General features: G+C 45.1%; 2 protein-coding genes across 2 annotated transcripts in view; both read left to right on the top strand.

Annotated features, from left to right (window-relative positions):
* The window catches only part of LOC110315147 (F-box/WD repeat-containing protein 15-like), an 18,258-nt gene extending 13,571 nt beyond the window's left edge, over positions 1 to 4,687 (top strand). The window contains exons 8-10 of the mRNA XM_021189277.1: positions 612 to 790; positions 1,076 to 1,200; positions 4,573 to 4,687. Coding sequence (XP_021044936.1) covers positions 612 to 790; positions 1,076 to 1,200; positions 4,573 to 4,687 — 419 coding nt within the window. The remainder of the gene's footprint in view (positions 1 to 611; positions 791 to 1,075; positions 1,201 to 4,572) is intronic.
* A 9,349-nt stretch (positions 4,688 to 14,036) lies between these two features.
* The window catches only part of LOC110315149 (F-box/WD repeat-containing protein 15-like), a 21,132-nt gene continuing 19,758 nt past the window's right edge, over positions 14,037 to 15,410 (top strand). The window contains exons 1-3 of the mRNA XM_021189282.1: positions 14,037 to 14,132; positions 14,893 to 14,930; positions 15,126 to 15,289. Coding sequence (XP_021044941.1) covers positions 14,043 to 14,132; positions 14,893 to 14,930; positions 15,126 to 15,289 — 292 coding nt within the window. The 5' untranslated portion in view covers positions 14,037 to 14,042. The remainder of the gene's footprint in view (positions 14,133 to 14,892; positions 14,931 to 15,125; positions 15,290 to 15,410) is intronic.

Genomic DNA, 15,410 nt, shown 5'->3' with positions numbered 1-15,410 from the left:
TTTAAAAGAAATCGCCATTTCTCCTGTGTCTCCTGCATGTGCTCATAGTAAGTTATAAATGCTTGATGTTGATTTGTATTTTTAGTCTTTGAAGACAGGGGTTCTTTGTGTAGCCATGGCTAGCCTGGATCTTGCTCTGTAGACCAGGCTGCCCTTGAACTTGGAGATCCACTGGACTGTGCTGGATTGTGGATCACCATATAATGATGCTCCACATGATGTTTTTGTAAAGGGAGAAGGAGGCTCCTTCCGGAGATGTGAACTTGTGCGTGCTTGATGGTCACCACTCTTGTGAACTACAGATTTCTCAGGCAGATATGTTTCCATTTCTGTCATGTGCTAGGGACTGGGTTCTACTCTCCCTTCCCAGTACCTTCCCAATGTTTGAGCTGACTGTCCACATGGTCCCTGTGTCACAGCCTGTCTTTCTATGGCTGAGTTCATGGATTCGTCAGGACACGAACTTGACAGACCAAAGGACTGTTTTCATTGTCTCTTTCAGACTAGCATGCCATGGAAGGAGGGATGCGCTTTTCAGTAAGCATTAAGGATATTGCTCTTACTTAAATGATTAAAAAAAAATGCCTCTGTATTTTCTGTGTTTGCTACAGGATATTTGACAGCCAGCTTCTCGTTGGCAGAATATGAGGGGAGACCAGAATGTTTTGGAGTCAGTGATAAGGATGTGATTGTTTGTTCAAGTGGATCCTCTGTCTTGCTCTTCAGCATGGGGGGTGTCCGTCTGCAGAAATTTCAATACTTTCCAGAAGAGGTCTTGAGACTATGGGTGGTATGTTTGGAATGTTTCCCTTGCAGTGATTTTTTTCGTAAATAGATTTACATTTTTAAACTTAATACTGTTGGTGTGTGCGCATATGCATTTGTTTGTGCTGGAGCTCTTTCAGAGTCCAGAAGTCAACTTCCTGGAGTTAGTGTCTCTCTCTTTCCAGTTTTGTGTGGGCTCAGAGGACCAGGCTTTCTCAGCAAGTGCCTTTACCTGATGAGCCTCTCCTAGGCCTCTCCCTGTCTTTTGATCTGACATTGACTCCTACTCATATTTTGGTGTTCTTTGAAGGACCCCCTTCATGTCATTGTCACTTTTATCAATGGCTCTTTGGATGTGTACGCATGGGATGAGAGAAGCCCGCAGCTCAGAAAGTGTTATCGGCTGCAAAACAGGAGACAGCTGCCACGGCAAAGGTAAGCTCTGCTTCTTGACTTAATCTGGACATCAATTTTAAGACAAATCTGGGGCTGGATAGTTGGCTCAGCAGTTAAGAGCACTGGCTGCTCTTTGAGAGGACTTGGGTTCAATTCCCAGCATCCACAAGCAGCTCACACCTGTCTGTAACTCTAGTTCCAGGGCATCTGACTGACACCTTCACACCAATGCAATGAAAGTAAAGTTAAACATATTGAAAAGTTCTGTGCAAAAATACATTTTAAAAAGAGAAATGAACTTTCTATAAAAAGATAAATTTAGTCTTATGATCTCCAGGATCACACAGAACAGACATTGGCTGTGTATGTATAATATTTAAGAAGCAGAGGCAGGAGAATCCAGAAGTTCAAGGTCACTTTCTGCTATTCAGGAAATTTGGCAGCCAGATTGGGTTCATTGCAAAACCATCACAAAAAAGAAAGGAACTGGGTAAGCGTAATACAAGCCTTTAATCCCAGCACTGGGGAGGCAGAGTCAAGTGGCTACCTTGTCAATTCCATGCCAGCCTGGTCTACATAGTGAGTCCCAGAAAACCATGGTTATAGAGAGAGGTTATGTACTAGGCATGGAGGGAGGGTGGGAAAAGAAAGAATTGCTAGTTCTTGGGATCTCAGCACATAATGTCAACAGTCTCAGGACTGCTTCCTCACGTCTTGTCTTTAATGGCAGGATGGGTTCTCCTGAGTGTGGCCCCCTCTTGGGTTCCTTCCTCAGTGAGCTGCCTCATCTCCATTTGGCTAATTTTCCTTTGACTTTTACTTGCCTTCATTATTTCGGTGATCATGGTGTGGTGGTACAATCCCCAAACCCTGCACCCAGGATGCTGAAGCAAATGTTGATTGCCTGTTAGCAAGACACCCTGACCCTGTCTCCCAAAAAAAGGAAAAGAAAAAAAGAGTCCCTGCTCTTGCAGGATTTTGATGTGTAGCGTCGGCAGTCTTGGAATCAGGCTGACCTTGAACTCTACCTTGCGATCCACCAGTCTCTTCCTCCACAGTACTGGGGCTAAGGTGCTCACCCAGTGTCCCTATTCAATAAGGGCCAACAGCACATGACGACTCACCAATATAATTTATATTACATGTGTTACTTAAAGATATTTCTTCCTCTGAACATAGTGGAACAGAGCTATAATTCCATCCTGCTGGAAACTAAGGCAGAAGAATTACCTCAAGTTTGAAGGTAGCCTATGCTGCATTCAAATTCAATGCTAATCTTAGCTATATATTGAAACCTTATTTTGTTTTTCCCCTCACACTCTGGGGGGGGGTTATCTTTGTTGTCTTGATTATTTGTTGTTGTTGTTTGGTAGGTTTTGGTGTGTTGTTTGTTTTCTCCACTGTGCTGTGGAAACTTTGTAGTTTGATTCAGTCCCATTTATCAATTCTTGCTTTGGTTGCTGGTACTTGGGAGATCCTAGCCAAGAACTCCTGCCTAGACCCAAGTCATGGAGCTTTTTCTACAGATTCTCTCTTAGTCATTTTCTAGTCTCAGATCTAGTCTTTCTTTCAATGTGTTATGAGTTGATTATTGAGTAGTGGGAGGTATAAGAATATGTTGGTCTTTGAATCTTTGTGATACCTTTTACTGGAGAGTCTATTTCTTGTCCTTAAAAAAAAAATCAACGATTATAAAAGTGCAGGTTCTCCTTCTAGGCTGTGATGCAGGTGTTTGAGGGCAGTATCATTCATTCTGCTTTGGTCACAGCAGCTTGCTGTGATATATTTTAAAATCTGGTATGTGATGGCTTCATTTTTGTTGTTTTGCTTAAGACAGCCTTTGGTATGTAAAATGTGTGTGTGTGTGTGTGTGTGTTTGAGCATGTGTATGTATGTTGTTTTTTTGAGGCATCTTGTATACCCCCAGACTGGCCTGAAACTTGCTATGTAGTTAAGGCTAGCCTAAAACTTTATGTATCCAAGGCTTGCCTTGTATTCCTCAACCTTTTTCACTTTCACTCAGTGTTGGTTTTTTTCATTGGTATTTTCTTCTCCTTCAGGATTTGGAATGGACTTGACCCTGTTTGTCTGGCTTGTATGATGTGCTGAAAGATCTATTGACATTGGGGCCTGTCATTCTATAGATCAGGGGTAATGCCCCTCTGATTTTGAGCTTTTTATTTAATTTTTAGAAACTTGTTCTTGGTGAATCTAGTATAAATTATTGGATCTTAATGTATTTAAGCTTGATTTCCTTTGACTCTCTTTAGACTTACCAATTTGGGCAAGGTATTTTGTCTTCCTTGTGCTGGGGTAGTGAATCCAGAGTAGGCCTGACACTTGAGCTCCTGTGTGATCCAGTAGAGGTTTCTGTCAGTACTAAAGAATGGAATGATTGACATGTGTCCCACCATGCTCCTTAGTGGTGAGGAGATGCATTGCTATATTCACTGTGTATCAAGTTTGGTTAAGGGAACAGAACTCAGTTTTTAAATTAACTTTTTAAATTAAAATCTTTGTTTCTTTTCTGAGACAAGGTCAGACTATATAGCCTTGACTAATCCCAAACTCACTCGAACTTTGTCAATTCTCTGGCTGCACCCTCCTAAATTGTAGTTAGTTTTAGGTGTGTGGTATCACAACTGGCTTCTTTCTATGTCCTTAAACTAGGTAATGTACTTGAACAACTGAGAATTGAGAAATGGGGCAGAGGTCTACTGCAGGTGGCAGGGATTGGAACTCATGCTATGGATGATAGTCCTCCTTTGCCAATGTGCACAGTCACTCAAAATTAACCTGAGATGGCTCAGCAGTTCAGGCAATTGCCATCAAGTCAGACAAGTTCAGTCTCAGGAACCTATTGTTGAAAGGGGAGAACTGATTTCCACAAGTTATTATCTACCCACTTCAAGCATAGGAGCGTATGCATGCATGTGGGGGACACACACACAGAGGCACACATAGGCACACACACCCACAAATGCATGTGCACAGGTACACACACCCACATGTATGCAGTCACACATATCCACACACACAGGCATATACATGCTCAAGCACAGACACATACACACATCTAGGCACACATACATACATGATAAATATGTAGTTTTTATTGGTTTATTTTATGTATATGAGTACACTATAGTAATGTTCACACACACCAGAAGATGGCATCAGATCGAATTACAGATGATTTTGAGCCACCATGTGGTTGCTGGGACTTGAACTCAGTACCTCTGGAAGAGCAGTCAGTGCTCTAAACCACTGAGCCATCTCTCCAGTCCCCAACAAAAAAGTATTTAGTTTTAAATAAATTCAGGACTGTGATGAAAAGACAGTCCTTAACTATCAGATGATAAAACTCACTCCCATTTTGAGTACTGACATCTTGTTTTTTTCCCTTGGCAGTTGCTTTGAAAAAACTTTATGTGATGATGTGAGCATAATTCGGATGATGAGAGATGGTCCCAATCCATGCTATCTGATGGCATATACCTTGAACATCTCTGCTCTTGAAATCTAAGTGGGTTGTGTGTCCTGTAACTCAGTGGTAATAAAGGTCTATTTGCAAGCCCAGGCTGGTGATTTCAGTGTTGCTAAGCAGTGAAGAGGCCAAGTGTGGCACTGCACAGCTTTCATCCTGACACTGGGGAGGCACAGGCAGGTGGAAGATCTGTGTTCTGAGGCCAGCCTGGTCTACAGAGTAGTTCCAGGCCAACCAGGGCCACATCATGAAAACCTATCTCTGAACCAAGTGCCATGGCTAGATGAACAAGTCATTTGGCTGTGACATCTGTCATTTCATTGCTATAGGGTTGAATCAGATGAGGAGGCCATGTGGGCAGCTTATCATTGCGGAAGCCATGTGGCAAATTAAAAAAAAAAAAAAAGACCTTTTTTGAGACTATACTTAGCCATTTTCTGTCTTCCTCCTTTAAACATTTCCATATACCTCTCCTCACTGTTTACTTTTGAATTCTTGACAGATTTTTCTATTCTCATTTTTTATTTTTGTTTTTGTTTTTTTCGAGACAGGGTTTCTCTGTGTAGCTCTGGCTGTCCTGGAACTCACTTTGTAGACCAGGCTGGCCTCGAACTCGGAAATCTGCCTGCCTCTGCCTCCCAAGTGCTGGGATTAAAGGCATGCACCACCACTGCCCGGCTCTTTTTCTATTCTCAAACCAGTTTTGAAATCAAGGGCACATGGGCTGGAGAGATGGTTCAGCAGTGAAGCCCACTGGCTGCTCTTCCAGAGGACCTGGGTTCAATTGCTAGCACACAAACAGCAGCTAACAACTCTCTGTAACTCCATTTCCAGGGAATATGGTACATCAACACAGATATACATACAGGCAAAACAGCAACAAACATAAACTCAGTTTAAAAAAAGGAAAGAAAAGAAAAAAATTACTAAAAGCCAGGTGGTGGCAGAGCACACCTTTAATCCCACCCCTTGGGACACAGAGTCAGCCAGAACCGAGTACAAGCCACCCTGGTTTACAGAGGGAGTTCCAGGACAGTCAGGGCTGTGTACATATGTGTACCCAGAGAAACCCTGTCTTGGAAAACCTTAACATGGTAAATTAAAGTTAACTGAGCTTATGTTTTAAAAGGATTAGAGTCAATAGGGTGGAGAAAAGGCATGGAGGCAGGAACAGTGCAGAGTGCACATCTTGATCTGCACACAGGAAGCAAAGAGACTCCACGGGAATGACAAGTCTTTTTATACCTCAAAGCCTGTCCACAGTGACACAACCCCTCCAACAGGGCCACACCTCCTAATCCTTCCAAAATAGTTCCACTAACTAGTTGCCAAGTTTATGGGAGCCATTCTCATTCAGATTTCCACACATGCACACAAGCGCATACCACACAGAATCATGCAAAGAGAGAAAGCCCATAGCTAATCCACTTGAGAGGCAAAAACCAAAAGAATCCTAAAGTATATGGTGAGCTCAAGGTTAACGTGTGTTACATGACACTGCCTCTCAAAATAACTAAAACCAAGGGACTTGATAGAAGGCTTGCTAGTTAAGACTAGAGCTTCTCTTCCAGAAGACCCAGGTTCAATTCCCAGCTCTCACAGGGCAGTTCACAACTGACAATCCAATTCCAGCAATCCAACACCCTCTTCTGGCCTCTGAGGAAAATACGTGCTTCTGGAACATATTCAGGTGAAACAAACTTACCTAATACATACATACATACATACGTACATACATGCAAAACAAGCTCCCTGACTGTTTAGGTAAGGGAAGTGTATGCCTGGAGACCCAGCACTCAGGAGGCTGAGCCTGATCACAGGGAGCTCAAGGCAGCTCAGACTGTGTGACAAAACCCTTTCTCAAGTAAGTAAATAAGGCTATATGGCTAAACAGAAGAGAATCTTCTGAGTTGGGGAATGAAAATATTACCAACTGAAAAAAGCAAAAGAGGGACAATTTGTTTATAGAATTTTAAGGAATTTCATAATGACAGTGTTTTGTGCCCTTCCCCCAGCCTTGAGCAGGGTACACAGACCTTGAGTGATTGCCACAGTTTTATGACCTAGGTGGAGTTGTCTTTCTTGCTGCACCTGCCATTTCCCACAGGAACTTAAGAGGAATAGACTGCATGCTGAGCTTGGTGTGCAACATGATCCAGCTGAAACAAAGGATGGGTTTTGGTGGTCTTTCCTTTATATGCTTGATCTGCAGAATTAACCTTTGAGGCTTGATCAGAAACTTGTCTTGGCCCTATCCTTCTCTCACACCCCATCCTTTTTCATTTCCAGCCCCCCTTTCATGTAAACCCAGATATCCATGGCTCCTGTACAACTATAGGTGGCACCCAAACAAAGCTGGGGGGTGGGTAAACCAATGAGAAACACTGTCTTGGGTGGAGTTCCACAGAAAACAGAGGAAAAGTAACAGTACCCTGCTTGGTAAGCAATGGACAGCATTAATGCTAGCACCAGGTATAAAGTTTATGTTTTGGAGGCTGTTGTTGCAGGAGGTGCATTTCAGCAGGACACAGCTAGGCTGAAGTAGTGTTGACCAGATGCTGATTTCACTTAGGGGTGACAGTGTGGGGCAATGGGCTATGCACAGACAGCCCGGTCTCCAGTTGAGCTGAGGTCTTGAATTCCAGTGGGACCCATGGCGGTAATTTCCACCTACATGGGACAGAAGGTGTTTGATCATGTCTCCTAGACCCCTGGCTTCTGTTGAAGTTACTGCCCCCACAACCCCCACAAGAGAGGCATGTGGGTAGCAGTCAAGTAGACAGTGTCCCAAGCTTCTGGCACTCCGGCTAGTCGGCTCCCCACGGTTACCTAGCAACAGCAAGATAACAAAGCCCACTATGAGAGGGGCTGTTCTTGCTCTTTTTAAACTTTCTTACTCTCTAGCGCCTTTTCTCTTTTCCTTCCCACCTCGCTCTCTCTAAGCTTTTACCTCTCTTACTGTCTAGCCTTTCTCCTCTTTCTCTCTCTTCCCCCTTTTCTCCTTGTGGCCATGGCTGGTCTCTCTACCTTCTCTCTTTCCCCCTGCCTTTCTACAATTAAGCTCTAAAACCATAGTCTCTGACCATCAAGGCTCTCCGTGCTTGAACGATGGGATAGGCTTTCTCTTAATGAGCCGCATCTAGTCTCCTGACAGAAGGCCTTCCTATGCTGTAGCCATGGACCAGACTAAGGACTCTCACCTGCATGGGAACTATCCAGCGCCCCCCTCCCCCCTGCCCTCTTCCCTTATCTCTGGGGCCCCTATTCTGTTCTCAGCTTCTATGCCGTATCCAACGTGGGATGCCGGAGACTGAGAACCTGGTACCTGGGGTTGCCCCTTGTCCACCACCCCCCATGTGGGGACAGTGGCTTAACACAGCCAGATGCCCACCCAGGGCTGCATGGAAAGCGTCTGACAGTCCTCCCGCGTCTGCCCGTCCAGAGCACCAGAACTCTGGCAGGGCACAGTTTCTCTCCCACTTTCTTCTTTCCCCTATACCCACGGCCCTGCATGACAGCACCTTGAGACAGGGGAATTGTAGATAGGCATTTGTCCGCAGCCAAAAGCTGCATAGGGCAAGAGGAGCAGGGTTTAAAAAATAGATGATAAGGACACATGCTCCACTATGTTTATAGCAGCCCTATTTATAACAGCCAGAAGCTGGAAAGAACCCAGATGTCCCTCAACAGAAGAATGGATACAGAAAATGTGGTACATTTACACAATGGAATACTACTCAGCTATTAAAAACAATGAATTTATGAAATTCTTAGGCAAATGGATGTACNGTGTGGGGCAATGGGCTATGCACAGACAGCCCGGTCTCCAGTTGAGCTGAGGTCTTGAATTCCAGTGGGACCCATGGCGGTAATTTCCACCTACATGGGACAGAAGGTGTTTGATCATGTCTCCTAGACCCCTGGCTTCTGTTGAAGTTACTGCCCCCACAACCCCCACAAGAGAGGCATGTGGGTAGCAGTCAAGTAGACAGTGTCCCAAGCTTCTGGCACTCCGGCTAGTCGGCTCCCCACGGTTACCTAGCAACAGCAAGATAACAAAGCCCACTATGAGAGGGGCTGTTCTTGCTCTTTTTAAACTTTCTTACTCTCTAGCGCCTTTTCTCTTTTCCTTCCCACCTCGCTCTCTCTAAGCTTTTACCTCTCTTACTGTCTAGCCTTTCTCCTCTTTCTCTCTCTTCCCCCTTTTCTCCTTGTGGCCATGGCTGGTCTCTCTACCTTCTCTCTTTCCCCCTGCCTTTCTACAATTAAGCTCTAAAACCATAGTCTCTGACCATCAAGGCTCTCCGTGCTTGAACGATGGGATAGGCTTTCTCTTAATGAGCCGCATCTAGTCTCCTGACAGAAGGCCTTCCTATGCTGTAGCCATGGACCAGACTAAGGACTCTCACCTGCATGGGAACTATCCAGCGCCCCCCTCCCCCCTGCCCTCTTCCCTTATCTCTGGGGCCCCTATTCTGTTCTCAGCTTCTATGCCGTATCCAACGTGGGATGCCGGAGACTGAGAACCTGGTACCTGGGGTTGCCCCTTGTCCACCACCCCCCATGTGGGGACAGTGGCTTAACACAGCCAGATGCCCACCCAGGGCTGCATGGAAAGCGTCTGACAGTCCTCCCGCGTCTGCCCGTCCAGAGCACCAGAACTCTGGCAGGGCACAGTTTCTCTCCCACTTTCTTCTTTCCCCTATACCCACGGCCCTGCATGACAGCACCTTGAGACAGGGGAATTGTAGATAGGCATTTGTCCGCAGCCAAAAGCTGCATAGGGCAAGAGGAGCAGGGTTTAAAAAATAGATGATAAGGACACATGCTCCACTATGTTTATAGCAGCCCTATTTATAACAGCCAGAAGCTGGAAAGAACCCAGATGTCCCTCAACAGAAGAATGGATACAGAAAATGTGGTACATTTACACAATGGAATACTACTCAGCTATTAAAAACAATGAATTTATGAAATTCTTAGGCAAATGGATGTACCTGGAGAATATCATCCTGAGTGAGGTAACCCAACCACAAAAGAAGTCACTTGATATGCACTTACTGACAAGTGGATATTAGCCCAGAAACCTAGAATATCCAAGATACAATTTCCAAAACACATGAAAATCAAGAAGGAAGACCAATGTGTGGATACTTCATTGCTCCCTAGAATAGGGAATAAAATACCCATGGAAGGAGCTGCAGAAACAAAGTTTGGAGTTAAGATGAAAGGATGGACCATCCAGAGACTGCCCCACCTGGGGGTCCATCCCATAATCAGCCACCAAATGCAGATACTATTGCATATGCCAGCAAGATTTCGCCAAAAGGACCCTGATATAGCTGTCTCCTGTGAGACTATGCCAGTGCCTGGAAATACAGAAGTGGATGCTCACAGTCATCTATAGGATGGAACACAGGGCCCCAAATGGAGGAGCTAGAGAAATTATCCAAGGAGAGGAAGGGGTCTGCAACCCTATAGGAGGAACAACAATATGAACCAACCAGTAACCCCAGAGTTCGTGTCTCTAGCTGCATATGCATATGTAGCAGAAGATGGCCTAATTGGCCATCATTGGGAAGAGAGGCCCCTTGGTCTTGAAAACTTTATATGTCCCAGTACAGGGGAATGCCAGGGCCAAGGAGTGGGAGTTGGTGGGTAGGGGAGCAGGGTGGGGGGAGGGTATAGGGGACTTTTGGGATAGTATTTGAAATGTAAATGAAGAAAATATCTAATAAAAAGACTCCAGTTCTATTCCCAGAATTCCCTGGGAAGGCTCACGACTGCTTGTAACTCTAGCACCAGAAAGATCTGACACCTTGACCTTTGTGTGTACCTGTGCTCAAGTTCACAAACACACACTCTCATTCACATAATAAAAAAAAACAAAGGGAGGCGTTATCTCAAATGAGGAGCTTAATTTACCCAGATGTGCTCCAACTACATTTACAGGTGACCTGAAACAAGAAAGACATCCCAGCTGGGTGATGGTGGCAGTGTTTGCCTCTAATCTCAGCACTCTGGGGGTAGAAGCATCCAGATCTCTGAGGCGGAGGTCANNCTGGCCTACAGAGGGAGTTCCATGACAGCCAGGGCTACACAGAGAAATCAAGTCTAGAAACAAAACAAAAGAAATTTCTGCATGATGGCACACACCTTTAATCCCAGCACTCAGCAGCAGGCAGAGGCAGGGGGATCCCTGGGAGTTCATGTNCAGTCTTGTCTACATAGTGACCCTAGGTCAACAGAGCTANNTAGTGAGANACAACAAAGCAGAGAAGGATGTGTACCAGGATGAGAACATGACTGGTGGCAGGGACAGAGAATGGAGTGATGCTTCTCAAGTCCAGGGATGCCAGGGCAGCTGCTGGGAACTGACAGAGACAAGGGGTGGGTTGTCTCCTAGTGCCTCGACAGAGAACAGGGCCCTGACAATGTTAGATAAGCAATGTCTAAACCTGGGACAGAGAATACTTTTCCCACCTACCCCATCTCATGTAGACTCCCATGTTAATGTACCTCAGGAAGCTACTGCAACAACCATCTTCAGATCACACTGTGCAGTGAATAGCAGAGCCTCAGAAAGTGTTCCTCAGCTCTTATCTCTACTGCTTACATGATGGTCCCTTTCCCAGATGGCCATTATTGAAAAAGTGGTTTAACAAGAAGTATCTGTTTATAGGTTGGAGAGATGAGTCAGTGGTTAGGAGTACCGGCTGCTTTTCCAGAGGACCTGGTTTTGATTTTCAGTACCCACACGGGGGCTCACAACTGTCTGTAACCTAAGGACCAGGAGGTCAAATGCCCTCTCCTGGCTTCTGCAAGCAAGAGAGTTCATGTTGGAGGCCAACCCTAAACTCCTTAGTGAATTCTAGGTCAGCCTGGTTTATTGGATGATATCTTTTCTTATTCAATCACACACACACGCACACACACACATGCACACGCACACACATACACACATGCACACACACGTGCACACACACACGTACATACACACACACACATGCACACACGCACACACACACACACACACACCTTAATCCATTACACATTGTAAAAATAATCAGATCTCCATCATGAATGAATAATATCCATTGTTTAGGTTTCTAGGGTAGCAATGCCTCAAGTCTGTTATAAGCAGTTATAACAGCTCTGCATTTGAACATCTAAATCAGTCACTCAGAGAAAGAAGCCAGGGCCATCCTCTGGCTCAGCAAACATGCAAACAGAAAGGTCAATGCCAGGCATTGTGGCACACATCTTTCACCCCAGCACTTGGGAGGCAGAGGCAGACAGATGTCTAAGATTGAGGCCTGGACTATATATCACGATTCAGGCTAGCCAGTCAGAACTAGATAGTGAGACCCTTTCTCAAAGTCAAATAAAGGAAAGAAATAAGAAAAAGAAAGAAGAAAAATGAGCAATTTAGCACAAGGAGGCCTCCTTTCAGGGCCTCTATGGTGGCCTGTTGTCCCCTCTGCAGGCTGCTTTCATTTTGCTTGCCTCTTCACATTCTAACATCCAATTCTGTAATAGCAATCCAATGGTGGGGCCTGCAGTCCTCAAAATTATTTTCAATCTGAATAGTGGAGAGCATAGTTTAAACAGTGTGTCTCATATAACCAATTTGTATGTGTGCATATCTAAGTATGTATAGGTGCATACGTCCATGGTGTATTCATGTCTGTGTACACTCTATTGTAGTGCTGGGTTTGTTGGAGTTCGTCGAAAGACCCTCTCTCACAAAGACCACAGAGACTTTCATCACTGCAAACCGCATGAGGATTTTTATTGATCCAACATGTTGGGGACCTCCTCCCAGCACGTAGGCCAGAGGAGAGACATAGAACAAAGAAAGAACACACTTTTATACCTTGTAAGAGGCAGATTTGAGCAACAGGGTTCTCATTGGTGTAGCAAGTAATCCTTTCAGGCATTGGTTGGTTTGCATAGTGACTAAGTAACCCTTAGGCCTAGTGACTCACTTTGCCTGCCCCCATGGTGGGTTATTATGATTTGGTCAGCAAAGCAGTAGTACATTTCGAAATTATTTGTCAGTCACAGCTATTAATGTCACAGGGAATCCTAGCAAGGTCAGGGCGGTTTGTGGTCTTTGTCACAATTCAGTGTGGGGTGGGGGAGGGGGATTCTGAGAACCTGTTATTTTTGTCATGGTTATTTCTCTGAGAACAGCTATCATTGCTTTGGTCGTTGCAAGCAATTATTTTACACAAAATCATTTCTGAGAATTGCATAATTACTAATTGCTTCAGGGAGTATAAGGAAATTGAACTCAAAAACAGTAACAACTTTATAAATTAATACTGTCCATCTGTAGCCTAAATAGGCCTAACCCAATCGGGGAGTATCTCTCCCCAATACTAAAAGTATTCAAGTCCTGATAATCATTTTGGCCACTAAAACTATGTTTTTACGTTTGTTTAGCTAGCCAGCTTCCTTATCTGGCTCTGCACTTGGCCTGCTAGTACAGTTTGGAAAGTCCTTTTTGAAGGGGGAAGGTACTGGGTGGTCTTGAGTTCATTCCGTGAATTGTTGTCTCACAGTACAAAGTAACATAGTCACCAAGGGTCCAGAACATAAGCCCTACCTGTGGATGCACAGGAGAAGGTCATTTTAGAATGAAAATCTGTTCTGATTTCTAGTTGGTAATATAATCAGCATGAATAAAATCAGCATAATACTTTAACTCTTTTTTGAAACAAAGTCTCATTCTTTAGCCTAGGCTGGCCTGGAAATCATGTGCAGTACATGTAAAAGTGTCTATATGCTCCAGTGCTCATGCACATGCATGTGTAGAGACCAGCAGTTAATGTTAGGTGTCTTCTCTGACTGCCCTTTTCTACTGGAAAGCTAAGTACACAAGCACATGACCTCAGAGGCTGTGCAGGCAACAAAGAGGTGGGCCCTGCTGAGCTAACTCAGTTCTCAGGGTAGACATGCACATGGAAACCAGATTCCCTACACCAGTAATTTGGAGAAACCTAATGGGCTTCACATAAGCAATTGAACCTGTTGAAAATTAGTGTGTTACTCAGGATTTTCTAGAAAGTTCTGACAAGTACATCATCAATCGGGGCTGCCCCAGATCATGTGCTTTTGATCTCCACAGTGCCAGGAAGGGGTTGTTGAGCTCATCTACTCAGTGAAAATCACTATGGAGTGAGTTAAGGTGTGAGCACTCTCAGCTGAGTGCATCTGGCTCCAGTGATGGGGTGGGGAGTCAGGCTGAGAGTCTACACAGCCGCAGCTTGCCCCAATCAAAGCCTGATGACCTGTGGTTGGCAATCCTGCTAAATCTTTGCCAAGCCATTAAAATCAGAGCAAGCTGGGGAGGAGAAAGAAGAGTCGGTGTGGACTTAGGCTACAAAAGATGGCGATCCATTTGCCTAGTTTGCCATTGATGAAAATCCTCTCCTATCTGGATGCCTACAGTTTGCTACAGGTTGCCCAAGTGAACAAGGTAAAAGCTCCTTGGCTGACCTCCTCCATTCCGTACATTTTACATAAGGCCCCTTTGGCCTTTCCCACTCAGTCTTGGAGTCTTGGCTACCATAGCACCACACTCACGCAACCTTTCATCCTCACACCTTCCCTCCCTCAATCCCTCCCTTGCTTCCTTCCCTCTCTCTTTAAACTTTCGTTATTCAGTCCTGTCTATTCAGCTCTGACATGTTAGTGTCTCACGGACTCAGTTGCTTCTCTTGACCTACAGAAGTGCCAACCTTAGAATAGCAAACAGATACATCTAAGGGGCATGGGTTAACATTATCCACTGGGAAGACCTCAAGTCCGGGTAAATGAGACAGGAGTGGTGGTGCAGGACTGTAATTGAAGCACTTGGGAGGTGGAAGCAAGATGAGCAGGAGTTAGGGTCAGACTCAATTACATGAATGTAAAACCAGCCCAGGCTACTAGACACCCTATCTCGGATCAGTAAGTTTGATACCAAAATTCTGCTAAATGAAAAGACCAAGCTGCCATGCAAAGACGTGCTGCTGATAGGAAGCATCCTTGAGACTCCATGTCAGACCTTCGAGACTGGCCCTCCTTCCTCTGGGCCCTCACGAGGTGACTTGTGTTGGCTGGGGTAGGTCTCTCCAGGCTGGCAGGGCCTGGAGAGCTAGGACTGTTTGATTAACCTGTGTAGGCCCAACAGAGAACAAATTGAGAGCAGGAGAGGGAGGCAGTTGTTGGATTAAGGATTCTTTTCTCTCCCATAGAACTGGAATGCACTTGCAAGCAGTGATGTCCTGTGGAGGTAAGGAGAGGGGCAGGGTGGGATGGGAAGAGGGAACAAGATGGGGCAGGAAGGAAATAAGAGGCTTTTTGATTCTGGACCTGTACCTCTGCTGCATGAGGATGGTTGATGAATAAAAAGTTTGCTCACTGTAACAGTGGCTCTAAGGTGAGGTGACTGGGTTCAGCCTGATGGGATTGCAATTGTGCATTGCAGGAATTTGTGTCAGAAGAGATGGCTCTACTGTGACATGGTCACCCTAAAGCTCCTGGGCAAAGAGACATGGAAGCAGTTCTTCATGTACCGAACATGGCAAGAACATGCCAAGTCCCGGGCAAAGCCAGAAGATTTCACTTACAAGGAAATTCCTTTGGAGTGTGGTACGGGCTTGAGTACCTAGAAGAGACCCCCACTTGGTTTTTCCCGTTCTGTGCAGTCCTACATTCTCATTTAATAAGAGGAAGGGAACTGCAGTTTAACAGGGTGGGGCTGCTGTGCTAG

Source organism: Mus pahari, unplaced genomic scaffold, assembly GCF_900095145.1.
Source record: "Mus pahari unplaced genomic scaffold, PAHARI_EIJ_v1.1 scaffold_6812_1, whole genome shotgun sequence".
NCBI classification, from domain to species: domain Eukaryota; kingdom Metazoa; phylum Chordata; class Mammalia; order Rodentia; family Muridae; genus Mus; species Mus pahari.
The sequence above is the reverse complement of the archived record's forward strand: the minus strand, read 5'-3'. Positions and strand labels throughout refer to the sequence as shown.